Here is a 21955-nt window from a genome sequence, read left to right on the forward strand (position 1 = left end):
AATATCTTTTTAGCTTTTTGTTGAAGCGGGACGCCATCATGTCCAACTATGGCAGTTCCCATCGGTTTGCAATCAGTTGGAAGACTTCTTGATGAAGTCCCCATTCTCCCGGGTGGAGGTCGTGTCTGCTGAGGAAGTCTGCTTCCCAGAATGAACACTGCTGACAGTGCTTGCACGTGATTCTCCGCCCATCGCAGAATCTTTGTGGCTTCCGCCATTGCCATCCTGCTTCTTGTGCCGCCCTGGCGGTTTACATGGGCGACTGCCGTGATGTTGTCTGACTGAATCAGCACTGGACGGTTTTGAAGCAGGGGCTCTGCTTGACTCAGGGCATTGTAAATGGCCCTTAATTCCAGTATATTTATGTGTAGAGAAGTCTCCAGACTTGACTAAAGCCCTTGGAAGTTTCTTCCCTGAGTGACTGTCCCCCATCCTCGGAGGCTTGCATCCGTGGTCACCAGGACCCAGTCCTGTATGCCGAACCTGCGGCCCTCGAGAAGGTGAGCACTCTGCAGCCACCACAGAAGAGACACCCTGGCCCTCGGGGACAGGGTGATCAGCCGATGCATCTGAAGATGCGATCCGGACCACTTGTCCAACAGATCCCACTGAAAAATCCTCGCATGGAACCTGCCGAAGGGAATGGCTTCGTATGAAGCCACCATCTTTCCCAGGACTCGCGTGCAGTGATGCACCGATACCTGTTTTGGTTTCAGGAGGTCCCTGACCAGAGATGCTAATTCCTGGGCTTTCTCCACCGGGAGAAACACCTTCTTCTGTTCTGTGTCCAGAATCATGCCCAGGAAAAGCAGACGCGTCGTAGGAATCAGCTGCGACTTTGGAACATTCAGAATCCAGCCGTGCTGTAGTAACACTTCCTGAGAGAGTGCTACGCTGATCAACAACTGCTCCCTGGACCTCGCCTTTATGAGGAGATCGTCCAAGTACGGGATAATTATAACTCCCTTCTGCCGAAGGAGTATCATCATTTCGGCCATTACCTTGGTAAATATTCTCGGTGCCGTGGACAGGCAAAAAACGGCAACGTCTGGAATTGGTAATGACAGTCCTGTACCACAAATCTGAGGTACTCCTGGTGAGGTGGGTAAACGCTGTGAGTATACCCTGCAATACCAGCTATGGAATACAGGGGGCAATGCACTGTCAACACTGCAACTGTAAGACTTTTACAGTACACGTACTTCAGAAAAAGGATGAGCTAAAGCTTAGGTCTTTACCTTGTGTGCAGCCTTTAAAAAGCCTGCACTCCTACCAAGCATTGCACATGATAAGTTTGTATTTGTATTTTTAATTTTTTATTTTTTGGTGCTTTGTAGAGTATTACAAGTTTGACTGTTCATTAACTTCAGTATCACCTCTCACCATTCTCTCTTCTCCAACCCAACAACTTCAGACTCACAATCCATCCTCTCAGCACTAAAGGGTCTATTTATGAAGCCTTGGACGGAGATAAAGTGGACGGAGGTAAAGTACCAGCCAATTAGTGTCTAACCGCCATGTCACAGGTTGGGTTTGAAAAATGACAGTTAGCAGCTGATTGGCTGGCACTTTGGGGCAGATGTATTAACCTGGAGAAGGCATAAGGAAGTGATAAACCAGTGATATGTGCAAGGTGATAAAGTTACCAGCCAATCAGCTCCAATATGTAAATTAACAGTTAGAATCTGATTGGCTGATGCCTTTATCACCTTGCACATATCACTGGTTTGTCACTTTCTTATGACTTCTCCAGGTTAATACATCTGCCCCAATATCTCCGTTCACGTTATCTCCATCCAAGGCTTAGTAAATAGAACTCTAAGTGGCTTGGCCGGACATCGTATGTCATCGGACATCGACGGTATGTCTCCAACAACTCTCCCAGCCATGTGGCTCTCTAGAATAGAATAAATACCTTATTGTCTTTGTAAAAACTAAGAAATTAGAGTCCAGGTCTTCCATATTCTTCTCACTACAACCAACTATCAGTAAACCTAAAAACCACTGTCCTGGTTCATTCTAACCACAACCAATGGAGAAAAGCTATTCTTATACATTGATATTCTAGATTTAATACACCTGAAGCGTCTTATTGAAGGCAGATAGGGAAGAACACAGTGGTTGTGATGGTTACAGTCATAGATTTCCTCAGCAGAGGGCCCGTTATTACCAATAATACTTTCTGCCCTTTTTACGACCCGCTCCGAGGGGTATATTTACTAAAAGTTGATTTTGGTCAATGTTGATATATTTTTGGTTGATGTTGGGTCGATTTTTGATCGATTTTGTGTTTCATGGTCTAAATCCCATATTTACTAACAGTTTATTTTTGACATCCTTTTAAAAAAATATATATAACCTGTTAGTAAATGTGGGATTTAGGGGTATAATTGCAAAAAATCCATGTGGGTCGATGTTTAGTTGATGACTGGTCAATGTTTGGTTGATGTTTGGTCGATTTTGTATTTCAGGGTCTAAATTCTACATTTACTAACAGATTTTTGCATTTTTTTAAAAAATGTCAAACATCATGTGTTAGTAAATGTATGATTTAGAGCCTTAAACACAAAATCGACCAAACATAGACTTTCAGTAAATATACCCCCAAAGCTTGAAATCTACTTTGGTGCTATTCACATACAAAACTGGAATACAGTAAGTCACACACTCTCAATAACACAACCTCAGGAAATACAGGTGCTGTTGTGCCCCTTTTTCCATGGTAATAGTGTCCCATGAGAAAACCACAGATATTATAGTGCCTAATAATTAAAAATCTTTTACCCTCCAGGTTGTTCACAGTTATTGTCTGCAACTTTGATCCCCATCTGATCTTCTAAAATCAATGATTGTATCTTTGTTTTTGCTTTTTTTTTTTTCATTAAAAACCAGATAATTGTCTTCACTCCATTGGATCAAATGTTCAACCTCTGCTCAATCCTCCTTCTCCAACCCATCGGCGATGAGACCCACTATAGTAGTATCGTCTGTGAAATTGGCGGCAACCAGCATAATCATGGGCGTAGCCAGAACTTTGTGGGCCCCATAGCAACATTTTGAAAGGGCCCCCGTCCCAATGCTTCTAGAGAGACACTTCTCTGCAGCAGTTGTTAATTTTATGCCCTATAATAGTGCCCTAATTCATTGTCTGAACCATAGTAGTGCCTTATTTAATGTTATGCCCCATAGTAGTGCCCTAGTTTCTTTTATGAATCGCAGTAGTGCTTAATTTCACCCTATGTCACATTTCAGAGCTGCCAGTGCACATTATGCCACACAGTACCCCAATTCACATTATGATATATAGTGCTCCCCGTTCATATTGTGCCTCATTACAGTGCCCCGGTTCATATTATATAACATTAAAATTCCCTCCAGTTAATTTTATACCACACTACAATGATCAAGTCCAGGGGCATACCTAGATATATTGCTGGCCCCAAGGAAAAAGTTTGAAAGGACCCCTACTTACCACACAATGGCGAAAAATGTATATAACACATGTAACTTTGACAGGAAAGGTGGCCCCTCTCAGCTCTGGCCCCATAGCAGCTGCACTCCCTGCACCAATGGTAGCTACACACCTGTATATAACACATATAACTGTGACAGGGAAGGTGTCCCCTCTCAGCTCTGGGCCCCATAGCAGCTGTACTCCCTGCACCTATGATAGATATGTCCTGTATATAACACATGTAACTGTGACAGGGAAGGTGGCCCCTCTCAGCTCTGGGCCCCATAGTAGCTGCACTCCCTGCACCTATGGTAGCTACACCCTATATATAACACATGTAACTGACTGTGACAGGGAAGGTGGGCCCTCTCATCTCTGGGCCCCATAGCAACTGCACTCCCTGCACCTATGGTAGCTACGCCCTGTATATAACACATGTAACTGTGACAGGGAAGGTGGCTCCTCTCAGCTCTGGGCCCATAGCAGCAGCACTCCCTGCACCTATAGTAGCTACACCCTGTATATAACACATGTAACTGTGACAGGGAAGATTGCCCCTCTCAGCTCTGGGCCCCATAGCAGCTGCACTCCCTGCACCTATGGTAGATACACCCTGTATATAACACATGTAACTGTGACAGGGAAGGTGGCCCCTCTGAGCTCTGGGCCCCATAGCAACTGCACTCCCTGCACCTGTGGTAGCTACACCCTGTATATAACACACGTAGCTGTGACAGGGAAGGTGGCCCCTCTCAGCTCTGTGCCCCATAGCAGCTGCACTCCCTGCACCTGTGGTATCTACACCCTGTATATAACATGTAACAGTGACAGGGAAGGTGGCCCCTCTCAGCTCTGGGCCCCATAGCAGCTGCACTGTCTGCACCTATGGTAGCTACGCCCTGTATATAACACATGTAACTGTGACAGGGAAGGTGGCCCCTCTCAGCTCTGAGTCCCATAGCAGCTGCACATCCTGCACCTATGGTAGCTACACCCTCTATATAACACATGTAACTGTGACAGGGAAGGAGGCCCCTCTCAGCTCTGGGCCCCATAGCAGCTGCACTCCCTGCACCTATGGTAGCTACACCCTGTATATAACACATGTAACTGTGACAGGTAAGGTGGCCCCTCTCAGCTCTGGCCCCATAGCAGCTGCACTCCCTGCACCTATGGTAGCTACACGTGTATATAACACATGTAACTGTGACAGGGAAGGTGGCCCCTCTCAACTATGGGCCCCATAGCAGTGCACTCCCTGCACCTATGGTAGCTACACCCTGTATATAACACATGTAACTGACAGAGAAGGTGGCCCCTCTCAGCTCTGAGCCCCATAGCAGCTGCACTCCCTGCACCTATGGTAGCTACACCTTCTATATAACACATGCAACTGTGACAGGGAAGGTGGCCCCTCTCAGCTCTGGCCCCATAGCAGCTGCACTCCCTGCAGCTATAGTAGCTACACCCCTTTATATAACACATGTAACTGTGACAGGGAAGGTGGCTCCTCTCATCTCTGGCCCCATAGCAGCTGCACTCCCTGCACCTATGGTAGCTACACCCTGTATATAACACATGTAACTGTGACAGAGAAGGTGGCTTCTCTCAGCTCTGGCCCCATAGCAGCTGCACTCCCTGCACCTATGGTAGCTACACCCTGTATATAACACATGTAACTGTGACAGGGAAGGTGACCCCTCTCAATTCTGGGCCCCATAGCAGCTGCACTCACTGCACCTATGGTAGCTACACCCTGTATATAGCACATGTAACTGTGACAGGTAAGGTGGCCCCTCTCAGCTCTGGCCCCATAGCAGCTGCACTCCCTGCACCTATGGTAGCTACTTCCTGTATATAACACATGTAACTGTGACAGGGAAGGTGGCCCCTCTCAGCTCTGGGCCCCATAGCAGTGCACTCCCTGCACCTATTGTAGCTACACCCTGTATATAACACATGTAACTGTGACAGGGAAGGTGGCCCCTCTCAGCTCTGGGCCCCATAGCAGTGCACTCCCTGCACCTATGGTAGCTACACCCTGTATATAACACATGTAACTGTGACAGGGAAGGTGGCTCCTCTCAGCTCTGGGCCCATAGCAGCAGCACTCCCTGCACCTATAGCAGCTACACCCTGTATATAACACATGTAACTGTGACAGGGAAGATGGCCCCTCTCAGCTCTGGGCCCCATAGCAGCTGCACTCCCTGCACCTATGGTAGATACACCCTGTATATAACACATGTAACTGTGACAGGGAAGGTGGCCCCTCTCAGCTCTGGACCCCATAGCAACTGCACTCCCTGCACCTGTGGTAGCTACACCCTGTATATAACACATGTAACTGTGACCGGGAAGGTGGCCCCTCTCAGCTCTGTGCCCCATAGCAGCTGTACTCCCTGCACCTGTGGTATCTACACCCTGTATATAACATGTAACAGTGACAGGGAAGGTGGCCCCTCTCAGCTCTGGGCCCCATAGCAGCTGCACTGTCTGCACCTATGGTAGCTACGCCCTGTATATAACACATGTAACTGTGACAGGGAAGGTGGCTCCTCTCAGCTCTGGGCTCATAGCATCTGCACTCCCTGCACCTATGGTAACTACACTCATGTATATAACACATGTAACTGTGACAGGGAAGGTGGCCCCTCTCAGCTCTGAGTCCCATAGCAGCTACACTCCCTGCACCTATGGTAGCTACACCCTGTATATAACACATGTAACTGTGACAGGGAAGGTGGCCCCTCTCAGCTCTGGGCCCCATAGCAGCTGCACTCCCTGCACCTATGGTAGTTACACCCTGTATATAACACATGTAACTGTGACAGGGAAGGTGGCCCCTCTCAGCTCTGGGCCCCATAGCAGCTGCACTCCCTGCACCTATGGTAGTTACACCCCTGCATATAACACATGTAACCGTGACAGGGAAGGTGGCCCCTCTCAGCTCTGACCCCATAGCAGCTGCACTCCCTTCCCCTATGGTAGCTACACCGTGTATATAACACATGTTACTGTGACAGGGAAGGTGGCCCCTCTCAGCTCTGGCCCCATAGCAGCTGCACTCCCTGCACCTATGGTAGCTACACCGTGTATATAACACATGTAACTGTGACAGGGAAGGTGGCCCCTCTCAACTCTGGGCCCCATAGCAGCTGCACTCCCTGCACCTATGGTAGCTGCACCCTGTATATAACACATGTAACTGTGACAGGGAAGGTGGCCCCTCTCAGCTCTGGGCCCCATAGCAGCTGCACTCCCTGCACCTATGGTAGCTACACCCTGTATATAACACATGTAACTGTGACAGGGAAGGTGGCCCCTCTCAGCTCTGGGCCCCATAGCAGCTGCACTCCCTGCACCTATGGTAGTTACACCCCTGTATATAAAACATGTAACTGTGACAGGGAAGGTGGCCCCTCTCAGCTCTGGCCCCATAGCAGCTGCACTCCCTGCACCTATGGTAGCTACACCGTGTATATAACACATGTAACTGTGACAGGGAAGGTGGCCCCTCTCAGCTCTGGCCCCATAGCAGCTGCACTCCCTGCAGCTATGGTAGCTACACCCCTTTAAATAACACATGTAACTGTGACAGGGAAGGTGGCTCCTCTCATCTCTGGCCCCATAGCAGCTGCACTCCCTGCACCTATGGTAGCTACACCCTGTATATAACACATGTAACTGTGACAGGGAAGGTGGCTTCTCTCAGCTCTGGCCCCATAGCTGCTGCACTCCCTGCACCTATGGTAGCTACACCCTGTATATAACACATGTAACTGTGACAGGGAAGGTGGCCCCTCTCAATTCTGGGCCCCATAGCAGCTGCACTCACTGCACCTATGGTAGCTACACCCTGTATATAACACATGTAACTGTGACAGGTAAGGTGGACCCTCTCAGCTCTGGCCCCATAGCAGCTGCACTCCCTGCACCTATGTTAGCTACTTCCTGTATATAACACATGTAACTGTGACAGGGAAGGTGGCCCCTCTCAGCTCTGGGCCCCATAGCAGTGCACTCCCTGCACCTATGGCAGCTACACCCTGTATATAACACATGTAACTGTGACAGGGAAGGTGGCCCCTCTCAGCTCTGGGCCCCATAGCAGTGCACTCCCTGCACCTATGGTAGCTACACCCTGTATATAACACATGTAACTGTGACAGGGAAGGTGGCCCCTCTCAGCTCTAGGCCCCATAGCAGCTGCACTCCCTGCACCTATGGTAGCTACACCCTGTATATAACACATGTAACTGTGACAGGGAAGGTGGCTTCTCTCAGCTCTGGGCCCCATAGCAGCTGCACTCCCTGCAGCTATGGTAGTTACACACTGTATATAAAACACGTAACTGTGACAGGGAAGGTGACCCCTCTCAGCTCTGGGCCCCATAGCTGCAGCACTCCCTGCACCTATGGTAGCTACATCCTGTAGATAACACATGTAACTGTGACAGGGAAGGTGGCCCCTCTCAGCTCTGGGCCCCATAGCAGCTGCACTGCCTGCACCTATGGTAGCTACACCCTGTATATAACACATGTAACTGTGACAGGGAAGGTGGCCCTTCTCAGCTCTGGGCCCCATAGCAGCTGCACCCCCTGCACCTATGGTAGCTACTAGCTACACCCTGTATACTATATAACACATGTAACTGTGACAGGGAAGATGGCCCCTCTCAGCTCTGGGTCCCATAGCAGCTGCACTCCCTGCACCTATGGTAGATACACCCTGTATATAACACATGTAACTGTGACAGGGAAGGTGGCCCCTCTCAGCTCTGGGCCCCATAGCAGCTGCACTCCCTGCACCTATGGTAGCTACACCCTGTATATAACACATGTAACTGTGACAGGGAAGGTGGCCCCTCTCAGCTCTAGGCCCCATAGCAACTGCACTCCCTGCACCTATTGTAGATACACCCTGTATATAACACATGTAACTGTGACAGGGAAGGTGGCCCCTCTCAGCTCTGGGCCCCATAGCAGCTGCACTCCCTGCAGCTATGGTAGCTACACCCCTTTATATAACACATGTAACTGTGACAGGGAAGGTGGCTCCTCTCATTTCTGGCCCCATAGCAGCTGCACTCCCTGCACATATGGTAGCTACACCCTGTATATAACACATGTAACTGTGACAGAGAAGGTGGCTTCTCTCAGTTCTGGCCCCATAGCAGCTGCACTCCCTGCACCTATGGTAGCTACACCCTGTATATAACACATATAACTGTGACAGGGAAGGTGACTCCTCTCAATTCTGGGCCCCATAGCAGCTGCACTCCCTGCACCTATGGTAGCTACACCCTGTATATAACACATGTAACTGTGACAGGTAAGGTGGCCCCTCTCAGCTCTGGCCCCATAGCAGCTGCACTCCCTGCACCTATGATAGCTACTTCCTGTATATAACACATGTAACTGTGACAGGGAATGTGGCCCCTCTCAGCTCTGGGCCCCATAGCAGCTGCACTACCTGCACCTATGGTAGCTACACCCTGTATATAACACATGTAACTGTGACAGGGAAGGTGGCCCCTCTCAGCTCTGGGCCCCATAGCAGCTGCACTCCCTGCACCTATGGTAGCTACACCCTGTATATAACACATGTAACTGTGACAGGGAAGGTGGCCCCTCTCAGCTCTGGGCCCCATAGCAGCTGCACTCCCTGCACCTATGGTAGCTACACCCTGTATATAACACATGTAACTGTGACAGGGAAGGTGGCCCCTCTCAGCTCTAGGCCCCATAGCAGCTGCACTCCCTGCACCTATGGTAGCTACACCCTGTATATAACACATGTAACTGTGACAGGGAAGGTGACCCCTCTCAGCTCTGGGCCCCATAGCAGCTGCACTCCCTGCACCTATGGTAGCTACACCCTGTATATAACAAATGTAACTGTGACAGGGAAGGTGGCCCCTCTCAGCTCTGGGCCCCATAGCAGCTGCACTCCCTGCACCTGTGGTATCTACACCCTGTATATAACATGTAACAGTGACAGGGAAGATGGACCCTCTCAGCTCTGGGCCCCATAGCAGCTGCACTCCCTGCACCTATGGTAGATACACCCTGTATATAACACATGTAACTGTGACAGGGTAGGTGGCCCCTCTCAGCTCTGGGCCCCATAGCAACTGCACTCCCTGCACCTATTGTAGATACACCCTGTATATAACACATGTAACTGTGACAGGGAAGGTGGCCCCTCTCAGCTCTGGGCCCCATAGCAGCTGCACTCCCTGCAGCTATGGTAGCTACACCCCTTTATATAACACATGTAACTGTGACAGGGAAGGTGGCTCCTCTCATCTCTGGCCCCATAGCAGCTGCACTCCCTGCACCTATGGTAGCTACGCCCTGTATATAACACATGTAACTGTGACAGAGAAGGTGGCTTCTCTCAGCTCTGGCCCCATAGCAGCTGCACTCCCTGCACCTATGGTAGCTACACCCTGTATATAACACATGTAACTGTGACAGGGAAGGTGACTCCTCTCAAATCTGGGCCCCATAGCAGCTGCACTCACTGCACCTATGGTAGCTACACCCTGTATATAACACATGTAACTGTGACAGGTAAGGTGGCCCCTCTCAGCTCTGGCCCCATAGCAGCTGCACTCCCTGCACCTATGGTAGCTACTTCCTGTATATAACACATGTAACTGTGACAGGGAATGTGGCCCCTCTCAGCTCTGGGCCCCATAGCAGTGCACTCCCTGCACCTATGGTAGCTACACCCTGTATATAACACATGTAACTGTGACAGGGAAGGTGGCCCCTCTCAGCTCTGGGCCCCATAGCAGTGCACTCCCTGCACCTATGGTAGCTACACCCTGTATATAACACATGTAACTGTGACAGGGTAGGTGGCCCCTCTCAGCTCTGGGCCCCATAGCAACTGCACTCCCTGCACCTATTGTAGATACACCCTGTATATAACACATGTAACTGTGACAGGGAAGGTGGCCCCTCTCAGCTCTGGGCCCCATAGCAGCTGCACTCCCTGCAGCTATGGTAGCTACTCCCCTTTATATAACACATGTAACTGTGACAGGGAAGGTGGCTCCTCTCATCTCTGGCCCCATAGCAGCTGCACTCCCTGCACCTATGGTAGCTATGCCCTGTATATAACACATGTAACTGTGACAGAGAAGGTGGCTTCTCTCAGCTCTGGCCCCATAGCAGCTGCACTCCCTGCACCTATGGTAGCTACACCCTGTATATAACACATGTAACTGTGACAGGGAAGGTGACTCCTCTCAAATCTGGGCCCCATAGCAGCTGCACTCACTGCACCTATGGTAGCTACACCCTGTATATAACACATGTAACTGTGACAGGTAAGGTGGCCCCTCTCAGCTCTTGCCCCATAGCAGCTGCACTCCCTGCACCTATGGTAGCTACTTCCTGTATATAACACATGTAACTGTGACAGGGAATGTGGCCCCTCTCAGCTCTGGGCCCCATAGCAGTGCACTCCCTGCACCTATGGTAGCTACACCCTGTATATAACACATGTAACTGTGACAGGGAAGGTGGCCCCTCTCAGCTCTGGGCCCCATAGCAGTGCACTCCCTGCACCTATGGTAGCTACACCCTGTATATAACACATGTAACTGTGACAGGGAAGGTGGCCCCTCTCAGCTCTGGGCCCCATAGCAGTGCACTCCCTGCACCTATGGTAGCTACACCCTGTATATAACACATGTAACTGTGACAGGGAAGGTGGCTTCTCTCAGCTCTGGGCCCCATAGCAGCTGCACTCCCTGCACCTATGGTAGCTACACCCTGTATATAACACATGTAACTGTGACAGGGAAGGTGGCCCCTCTCAGCTCTGGGCCCCATAGCAGCTGCACTCCCTGCACCTATGGTAGCTACACCCTGTATATAACACATGTCACTGTGACGGGGAAGGTGGCCCCTCTCAGCTCTGGGCCCCATAGCAGCTGCACTCCCTGCACCTATGGTAGCTACACCCTGTATATAACACATGTAACTGTGACAGGGAAGGTGGCCCCTCTCAGCTCTAGGCCCCATAGCAGCTGCACTCCCTGCACCTATGGTAGCTACACCCTGTATATAACACATGTAACTGTGACAGGGAAGGTGACCCCTCTCAGCTCTGGGCCCCATAGCAGCTGCACTCCCTGCACCTATGGTAGCTACACCCTGTATATAACACATGTAACTGTGGCAGGGAAGGTGGCCCCTCTCAGCTCTGGGCCCCATAGCAGCTGCACTCCCTGCACCTATGGTAGTTACACCCTTGAGCATAATGACTCTATGCTACAGTATAGCTATCTCAGCCCACTTGGTTGGAAATAACGCTGTGTCTCATTGAATAATGAAAAACACATCAAAGTCTCTTTTGTGTCTAGCAATGATTTATTTTGTATCTCATAAAAGCTTAGAACACAAACCATTTCTCTTATTGGTATCTGTTATAGAGAAGCATTATTCATTTGATGAAAAATCTATTTGTGCTCATTACATTAAGCAATGCTTGCAAATTTCAGTCATCACTCTTCGGAAGGGCTAGCAGTTGATTTACCGACAACTGCAGGTGACATATTTCTGTAAATTGTGTCTAGAATCTTATCCCTTAGTGTCGGTTTATCTGGCTTTAATGTAATAGTTTTTCTGGTATAGTACTATAAAGCAAGCAAGGCTAGTGCAGCCTGGAAGTCTGTAGGCATCTGCTACAACCTTGCATACTTTTAAGTCTATAAGGAAATGTACTAAGCCTTGGAAAATGATAATGTGGAAAGAGATAAATTACCAACCAATCAGCTCCTTACTGTGATGAGAACAGGCTGATCGGGGCCGGAGCTGACATCACACACCCGCCCTGAAAACGCTTGGGAATGCCTGCGTTTTCCCTGACATTCCCAATTAACGGCCAGTTACCACTAGAGATGAGCGGGTTCGGTTTCTCTGAATCCGAACCCGCCAGAACTTCATGTTTTTTTTCACGGGTCCGAGCGACTCGGATCTTCCCGCCTTGCTCGGTTAACCCGAGCGCGCCCGAACGTCATCATGACGCTGTCGGATTCTCGCGAGGCTCGGATTCTATCGCGAGACTCGGATTCTATATAAGGAGCCGCGCGTCGCCGCCATTTTCACACGTGCATTGAGATTGATAGGGAGAGGACGTGGCTGGCGTCCTCTCCGTTTAGAATTAGAATAGATTAGAGAGACACTTGATTTACTAATTTTGGGGAGCATTAGGAGTACTCAGTAGTGTACAGTGCAGAGTTTTGCTGATAGTGACCAGTGACCACCACTTTTATTTATAATCCGTTCTCTGCCTGAAAAAAGCGATACACAGCACACAGTGACTCAGTCACATACCATATCTGTGTGCACTGCTCAGGCTCAGGCCAGTGTGCTGCATCATCTATTATCTATATATAATATTATATATATCTGTCTGACTGCTCAGCTCACACAGCTTATAATTGTGGGGGAGACTGGGGAGCACTACTGCAGTGCCAGTTATAGGTTATAGCAGGAGCCAGGAGTACATAATATTATATTAAAATTAAACAGTGCACACTTTTGCTGCAGGAGTGCCACTGCCAGTGTGACTAGTGACCAGTGACCTGACCACCAGTATATATAATATTAGTAGTATACTATCTCTTTATCAACCAGTCTATATTAGCAGCAGACACAGTACAGTGCGGTAGTTCACGGCTGTGGCTACCTCTGTGTCGGCACTCGGCAGCCCGTCCATAATTGTATATACCACCTAACCGTGGTTTTTTTTTCTTTCTTTATACATACATACTAGTTACGAGTATACTATCTCTTTATCAACCAGTCTATATTAGCAGCAGACACAGTACAGTGCGGTAGTTCACGGCTGTGGCTACCTCTGTGTCGGCACTCGGCAGCCCGTCCATAATTGTATATACCACCTAACCGTGGTTTTTTTTTCTTTCTTTATACATACATACTAGTTACGAGTATACTATCTCTTTATCAACCAGTCTATATATTAGCAGCAGACACAGTACAGTGCGGTAGTTCACGGCTGTGGCTACCTCTGTGTCGGCACTCGGCAGCCCGTCCATAATTGTATATACCACCTAACCGTGGTTTTTTTTTCTTTCTTTATACATACATACTAGTTACGAGTATACTATCTCTTTATCAACCAGTCTATATTAGCAGCAGACACAGTACAGTGCGGTAGTTCACGGCTGTGGCTACCTCTGTGTCGGCACTCGGCAGCCCGTCCATAATTGTATATACCACCTAACCGTGGTTTTTTTTTTCTTTCTTTATACATACATACTAGTTACGAGTATACTATCTCTTTATCAACCAGTCTATATATTAGCAGCAGACACAGTACAGTGCGGTAGTTCACGGCTGTGGCTACCTCTGTGTCGGCACTCGGCAGCCCGTCCATAATTGTATATACCACCTAACCGTGGTTTTTTTTTCTTTCTTTATACATACATACTAGTTACGAGTATACTATCTCTTTATCAACCAGTCTATATTAGCAGCAGACACAGTACAGTGCGGTAGTTCACGGCTGTGGCTACCTCTGTGTCGGCACTCGGCAGCCCGTCCATAATTGTATATACCACCTAACCGTGGTTTTTTTTTCTTTCTTTATACATACATACTAGTTACGAGTATACTATCTCTTTATCAACCAGTCTATATATTAGCAGCAGACACAGTACAGTGCGGTAGTTCACGGCTGTGGCTACCTCTGTGTCGGCACTCGGCAGCCCGTCCATAATTGTATATACCACCTAACCGTGGTTTTTTTTTCTTTCTTTATACATACATACTAGTTACGAGTATACTATCTCTTTATCAACCAGTCTATATATTAGCAGCAGACACAGTACAGTGCGGTAGTTCACGGCTGTGGCTACCTCTGTGTCGGCACTCGGCAGCCCGTCCATAATTGTATATACCACCTAACCGTGGTTTTTTTTTCTTTCTTTATACATACATACTAGTAGTTACGAGTATACTATCTCTTTATCAACCAGTCTATATATTAGCAGCAGACACAGTACAGTGCGGTAGTTCACGGCTGTGGCTACCTCTGTGTCGGCACTCGGCAGCCCGTCCATAATTGTATACTAGTATCCAATCCATCCATCTCCATTGTTTACCTGAGGTGCCTTTTAGTTGTGCCTATTAAAATATGGAGAACAAAAATGTTGAGGTTCCAAAATTAGGGAAAGATCAAGATCCACTTCCACCTCGTGCTGAAGCTGCTGCCACTAGTCATGGCCGAGACGATGAAATGCCAGCAACGTCGTCTGCCAAGGCCGATGCCCAATGTCATAGTACAGAGCATGTCAAATCCAAAACACCAAATATCAGTAAAAAAAGGACTCCAAAACCTAAAATAAAATTGTCGGAGGAGAAGCGTAAACTTGCCAATATGCCATTTACCACACGGAGTGGCAAGGAACGGCTGAGGCCCTGGCCTATGTTCATGGCTAGTGGTTCAGCTTCACATGAGGATGGAAGCACTCAGCCTCTCGCTAGAAAAATGAAAAGACTCAAGCTGGCAAAAGCAGCACAGCAAAGAACTGTGCATTCTTCGAAATCCCAAATCCACAAGGAGAGTCCAATTGTGTCGGTTGCGATGCCTGACCTTCCCAACACTGGACGTGAAGAGCATGCGCCTTCCACCATTTGCACGCCCCCTGCAAGTGCTGGAAGGAGCACCCGCAGTCCAGTTCCTGATAGTCAGATTGAAGATGTCAGTGTTGAAGTACACCAGGATGAGGAGGATATGGGTGTTGCTGGCGCTGGGGAGGAAATTGACCAGGAGGATTCTGATGGTGAGGTGGTTTGTTTAAGTCAGGCACCCGGGGAGACACCTGTTGTCCGTGGGAGGAATATGGCCGTTGACATGCCAGGTGAAAATACCAAAAAAATCAGCTCTTCGGTGTGGAGGTATTTCACCAGAAATGCGGACAACAGGTGTCAAGCCGTGTGTTCCCTTTGTCAAGCTGTAATAAGTAGGGGTAAGGACGTTAACCACCTCGGAACATCCTCCCTTATACGTCACCTGCAGCGCATTCATAATAAGTCAGTGACAAGTTCAAAAACTTTGGGTGACAGCGGAAGCAGTCCACTGACCAGTAAATCCCTTCCTCTTGTAACCAAGCTCACGCAAACCACCCCACCAACTCCCTCAGTGTCAATTTCCTCCTTCCCCAGGAATGCCAATAGTCCTGCAGGCCATGTCACTGGCAATTCTGACGAGTCCTCTCCTGCCTGGGATTCCTCCGATGCATCCTTGCGTGTAACGCCTACTGCTGCTGGCGCTGCTGTTGTTGCCGCTGGGAGTCGATGGTCATCCCAGAGGGGAAGTCGTAAGCCCACTTGTACTACTTCCAGTAAGCAATTGACTGTTCAACAGTCCTTTGCGAGGAAGATGAAATATCACAGCAGTCATCCTACTGCAAAGCGGATAACTGAGTCCTTGACAACTATGTTGGTGTTAGACGTGCGTCCGGTATCCGCCGTTAGTTCACAGGGAACTAGACAATTTATTGAGGCAGTGTGCCCCCGTTACCAAATACCATCTAGGTTCCACTTCTCTAGGCAGGCGATACCGAGAATGTACACGGACGTCAGAAAAAGACTCACCAGTGTCCTAAAAAATGCAGTTGTACCCAATGTCCACTTAACCACGGACATGTGGACAAGTGGAGCAGGGCAGGGTCAGGACTATATGACTGTGACAGCCCACTGGGTAGATGTATGGACTCCCGCCGCAAGAACAGCAGCGGCGGCACCAGTAGCAGCATCTCGCAAACGCCAACTCTTTCCTAGGCAGGCTACGCTTTGTATCACCGCTTTCCAGAATACGCACACAGCTGAAAACCTCTTACGGCAACTGAGGAAGATCATCGCGGAATGGCTTACCCCAGTTGGACTCTCCTGTGGATTTGTGGCATCGGACAACGCCAGCAATATTGTGTGTGCATTAAATATGGGCAAATTCCAGCACGTCCCATGTTTTGCACATACCTTGAATTTGGTGGTGCAGAATTTTTTAAAAAACGACAGGGGCGTGCAAGAGATGCTGTCGGTGGCCAGAAAAATTGCGGGACACTTTCGGCGTACAGGCACCACGTACAGAAGACTGGAGCACCACCAAAAACTACTGAACCTGCCCTGCCATCATCTGAAGCAAGAAGTGGTAACGAGGTGGAATTCAACCCTCTATATGCTTCAGAGGTTGGAGGAGCAGCAAAAGGCCATTCAAGCCTATACAATTGAGCACGATATAGTAGGTGGAATGCACCTGTCTCAAGTGCAGTGGAGAATGATTTCAACGTTGTGCAAGGTTCTGATGCCCTTTGAACTTGCCACACGTGAAGTCAGTTCAGACACTGCCAGCCTGAGTCAGGTCATTCCCCTCATCAGGCTTTTGCAGAAGAAGCTGGAGGCATTGAAGAAGGAGCTAAAAGGGAGCGATTCCGCTAGGCATGTGGGACTTGTGGATGCAGCCCTTAATTCGCTTAACAAGGATTCACGGGTGGTCAATCTGTTGAAATCAGAGCACTACATTTTGGCCACCGTGCTCGATCCTAGATTTAAAGCCTACCTTGGATCTCTCTTTCCGGCAGACACAGGTCTGCTGGGGTTGAAAGACCTGCTGGTGACAAAATTGTCAAGTCAAGCGGAACGCGACCTGTCAACATCTCCTCCTTCACATTCTCCCGCAACTGGGGGTGCGAGGAAAAGGCTCAGAATTCCGAGCCCACCCGCTGGCGGTGATGCAGGGCAGTCTGGAGCGACTGCTGATGCTGACATCTGGTCCGGACTGAAGGACCTGACAACGATTACGGACATGTCATCTACTGTCACTGCATATGATTCTCTCAACATTGATAGAATGGTGGAGGATTATATGAGTGACCGCATCCAAGTAGGCACGTCACACAGTCCGTACTTATACTGGCAGGAAAAAGAGGCAATTTGGAGGCCCTTGCACAAACTGGCTTTATTCTACCTAAGTTGCCCTCCCACAAGTGTGTACTCCGAAAGAGTGTTTAGTGCCGCCGCTCACCTTGTCAGCAATCGGCGTACGAGGTTACATCCAGAAAATGTGGAGAAGATGATGTTCATTAAAATGAATTATAATCAATTCCTCCGCGGAGACATTGACCAGCAGCAATTGCCTCCACAAAGTACACAGGGAGCTGAGATGGTGGATTCCAGTGGGGACGAATTGATAATCTGTGAGGAGGGGGATGTACACGGTGATATATCGGAGGGTGAAGATGAGGTGGACATCTTGCCTCTGTAGAGCCAGTTTGTGCAAGGAGAGATTAATTGCTTCTTTTTTGGGGGGGGTCCAAACCAACCCGTCATATCAATCACAGTCGTGTGGCAGACCCTGTCACTGAAATGATGGGTTGGTTAAAGTGTGCATGTCCTGTTTTGTTTATACAACATAAGGGTGGGTGGGAGGGCCCAAGGACAATTCCATCTTGCACCTCTTTTTTCTTTTCTTTTTCTTTGCATCATGTGCTGATTGGGGAGGGTTTTTTGGAAGGGACATCCTGCGTGACACTGCAGTGCCACTCCTAGATGGGCCCGGTGTTTGTGTCGGCCACTAGGGTCGCTAATCTTACTCACACAGTCAGCTACCTCATTGCGCCTCTTTTTTTCTTTGCGTCATGTGCTGTTTGGGGAGGGTTTTTTGGAAGGGACATCCTGCGTGACACTGCAGTGCCACTCCTAGATGGGCCCGGTGTTTGTGTCGGCCACTAGGGTCGCTAATCTTACTCACACAGCTACCTCATTGCGCCTCTTTTTTTCTTTGCGTCATGTGCTGTTTGGGGAGGGTTTTTTGGAAGGGACATCCTGCGTGACACTGCAGTGCCACTCCTAGATGGGCCCGGTGTTTGTGTCGGCCACTAGGGTCGCTTATCTTACTCACACAGCGACCTCGGTGCAAATTTTAGGACTAAAAATAATATTGTGAGGTGTGAGGTATTCAGAATAGACTGAAAATGAGTGGAAATTATGGTTTTTGAGGTTAATAATACTTTGGGATCAAAATGACCCCCAAATTCTATGATTTAAGCTGTTTTTTAGGGTTTTTTGAAAAAAACACCCGAATCCAAAACACACCCGAATCCGACAAAAAAAATTCGGTGAGGTTTTGCCAAAACGCGTTCGAACCCAAAACACGGCCGCGGAACCGAACCCAAAACCAAAACACAAAACCCGAAAAATTTCAGGCGCTCATCTCTAGTTACCACCCACAAACGGCCTCTTCCTGTCAATCATTTTGCGAACGCCAGTGCGATCGGATTTTTTGCACCATCCTATCACTGACCAGCGATGCCCTTTGTTGTTGTCCGATGCGCGTGCGCATTGTGGTGCATACGCATGTGCAGTTACTGCCTGATCGCCCAGCAGCAATCAGGTCTGAATCACCCTTATAATCCCCTAAATTACACCACTACTTTACTGCATTATTTTTTAGTTTGTTTCTATAGTTTTTGCTAGTCTGGTTGTTGCTGCTGTCTTACTCCGTATTGTAATCGTGGCCCTCATGGCGCCTACAACTTAAAAAAAAAATAAAATACTGTAGAATGATTCATCCACTTAAAAATCTAATCTTGTGGAAATAGGGCCTAATTCAGACTGGATCGCTGTTGTGCGATTTCGCAAGGCGCCCGATTATCGATGAACTGCGCATGCGTACAGATCGTAATGCACACACGTGGGGCCAAACTGCCAAAAGAATCATGGGCCTTTTTTGATCGCTAGGTGTACGCAGGGTGAGTGACAGGAAGCGGGTGTTTTGTAGGTGGTAACTGACCGTTTATTGGGAGTGTCTGGACAAATGCAGGCGTTCCCAAGCGTTGTCATGGCGGGTGTGTGACGTCAGCTCCGGCCCCGATCAGCCTGTTTCTATCGCACTGTATTAAGTCCTGGGCTGTGCACAGACTGGAAAAAAACATTCGATGGTGAGAGAGTTGCGAACAGATTTGCAGCTGACCGGCGTTTGCAGAGCTTTTCGCACGGCGTACGCAGACCTGCACGGGGCGGGTATTCACTCTGTCTGGGTGGCGACTATCCGATCGCAAAGCTCTGCAAACTCTGCTGAATTACGCCCTTGGTTATATACACCTTCTTAGTAAGTATATAGGAATTATGACTGTATACATTCGGGGCTACTCAGCCCTAGTAGTACAGTATTTATTACCCTGGGAAGAATCCCTGTCACACTTCCAACAGCTACAGCCAACATTTCTAGTAACACTGAGCCAAAAGGTAACGTCAAAGTGACTGAACGTTTAGTGAAAGTGACAGTCCAGGGAGAGACGCATCACAGGAAAGACAGCCGGGCAAATCACCGCACTAGACAGAACGCGGCTGCCTTTTGTTCCCGTTTTCTGCAGATGCAGCACAGGATCCGGCACATATAAGGCCCCACAGCTGAGGCAGCTGCAGCTGCAACAATGGGGAAGGTAAACGCAGTCGTTCTACCACTAATATGCTCATACGTCCTTTGTACGCTTACAGATTGCATTGTATCATCACAACGAAACGTTGTCGCCGAGCCTTATCGCACCTATTATCACTAATGCAATCAGAAGGCTTGTTTGCGTTTCCAGAGTTAATAATGGGTAACGTGCTGCCGATTGAATTAAAACGTAAACGCCGTATGCCACGTGATAAAACAAATCCATACAATGTTACGCTACATAGGAGAGAATAAGGTTACGTGGTAATCTGTTTTTTTGTTTGTTTTTTCTTTTCAATTTTAGATCATTTTCTACGAGGACCGGAACTTCCAGGGCCGCTCCTACGAGTGCAGCGGCGACAGTCCTGACCTGCAGCCGCACTTCAATGCCTGCAACTCTGTCCGGGTGGAGAATGGCTGCTGGATGCTGTACGAGCGGCCCAACTACATGGGGCATCAGTTCTTCTTAAAGAAGGGAGAGTACCCCGATTACCAGCAGTGGCAGGGGCTCAACGACTCCATCCGATCCTGCCGCTTAATCTCAGAAGTGAGTCGCTGCTCCCTGGTCACTACTAACACAACTGTGCTGTCAGTCATACATAATACCACGCTACAATAGATTATTGAGTTAATGTTTATTTTCAGCAAGGAACATTGAAAGACGTTAGATGTTCTGGGTAGCGGCAGATCCTGGGCAGACCGGCAGATCTTCAGAATCTTTATTATTCTAAAGAACGATTTTAAATGTAAATGTAATGAGTGATCTGGGGCACATTATGTCATGGATTCCGGAGATGAAGTTAATATTAAATTACAAAGTAATTCCGAACTAAATATGATTTTGCAAATGCATAACTTTCTATTATAGGGGGGTAATTGAGATCTGATCACTAATGTGCGCTTTCGCACAACCAGCGATCAGATCTGAACTGCGCATACGTATGCACCGGCGCATCGCACAGGAGCAACAGGCATCGGCGCCTAGCGATGGGATGGTGCAAAAAATCAGAATGCACTGGCGTTTCGCAAGGAGATTGACAGGAAGAGGCCGTTTGTGGGTGGCAACTGACCATTTTCCAGGAGTGTCCGGAAAAATGCAGTCGGGATCAGGCGTTTTCAGGGAGGGTGTCTGACGTCAGCTCCGGCCCCGATCAGCAAAATTCCATCACACACGGGAAGAGTAAGTCCTGGGGCCAAACGTAATAGAGCGAGAGTTTCAAAAAGTGAGAGATTTGGTAACGGTGGGTACACACTAGTAGATATATCTGCAGATCAATTGATCAGCAGATATATCTATGGACGGATCGGGCAGTGTGTTGAGCATACACACTGCCCGATCCGTTGGGGACTGACGTCATGAACTGGGCGGGCGTGTACACACGCCCGCCGAGTTCAGCTGTCAATCACCGCCGGCCGCCGCAGCATGTGTACAGGCGGTCTGCCGACCGCCGTACACACTCAGCGACGTGCCAATATATCGGTAGATATATTGGCTGTCGGGATCAGGCATTTTCAGGGAGGGTGTCTGACGTCAGCTCCGGCCCCGATCAGCAAGATTCCATCACACACGGGAAGAGTAAGTCCTGGGGCCAAATGTAATAGAGCGAGAGTTTCAAAAAGTGAGAGATTTGGTAACGGTGGGTACACACTAGTAGATATATCTGCAGATCAATTGATCAGCAGATATATCTATTGACGGATCGGGCAGTGTGTTGAGCATACACACTGCCCGATCCGTTGGGGACTGACGTCATGAACTGGGCGGGCGTGTACACACGCCCGCCCAGTTCAGCTGTCAATCACCGCCGGCCGCCGCAGCATGTGTACAGGCGGTCTGCCGACCGCCGTACACACTCAGCGACGTGCCAATATATCGGTAGATATATTGGCTGTCGGCTGTGCTGCGGGGCCGACGCGCAGAGTCGGCCATAGGCATAGGCAAACTAGGCAATTGCCTAGGGCATTTGATATGCCTAGGGGCATCAGTAGCTTCTGCTGATTAAAATGATATG

At 48.8% G+C, this 21955-nt stretch overlaps 1 protein-coding gene across 1 annotated transcript in view; it reads left to right on the plus strand.

The window, feature by feature from the left end:
* The window catches only part of LOC134943245 (gamma-crystallin M1-2-like), a 65600-nt gene that overhangs the window by 39651 nt on the left and 3994 nt on the right, over positions 1-21955 (plus strand). The window contains exon 3 of the mRNA XM_063932194.1: positions 20248-20490. Within this exon, the coding sequence (XP_063788264.1) occupies positions 20248-20490 (243 nt within the window). The remainder of the gene's footprint in view (positions 1-20247; positions 20491-21955) is intronic.

This window comes from Pseudophryne corroboree, chromosome 7, assembly GCF_028390025.1.
Source record: "Pseudophryne corroboree isolate aPseCor3 chromosome 7, aPseCor3.hap2, whole genome shotgun sequence".
Lineage (NCBI taxonomy): Eukaryota > Metazoa > Chordata > Amphibia > Anura > Myobatrachidae > Pseudophryne > Pseudophryne corroboree.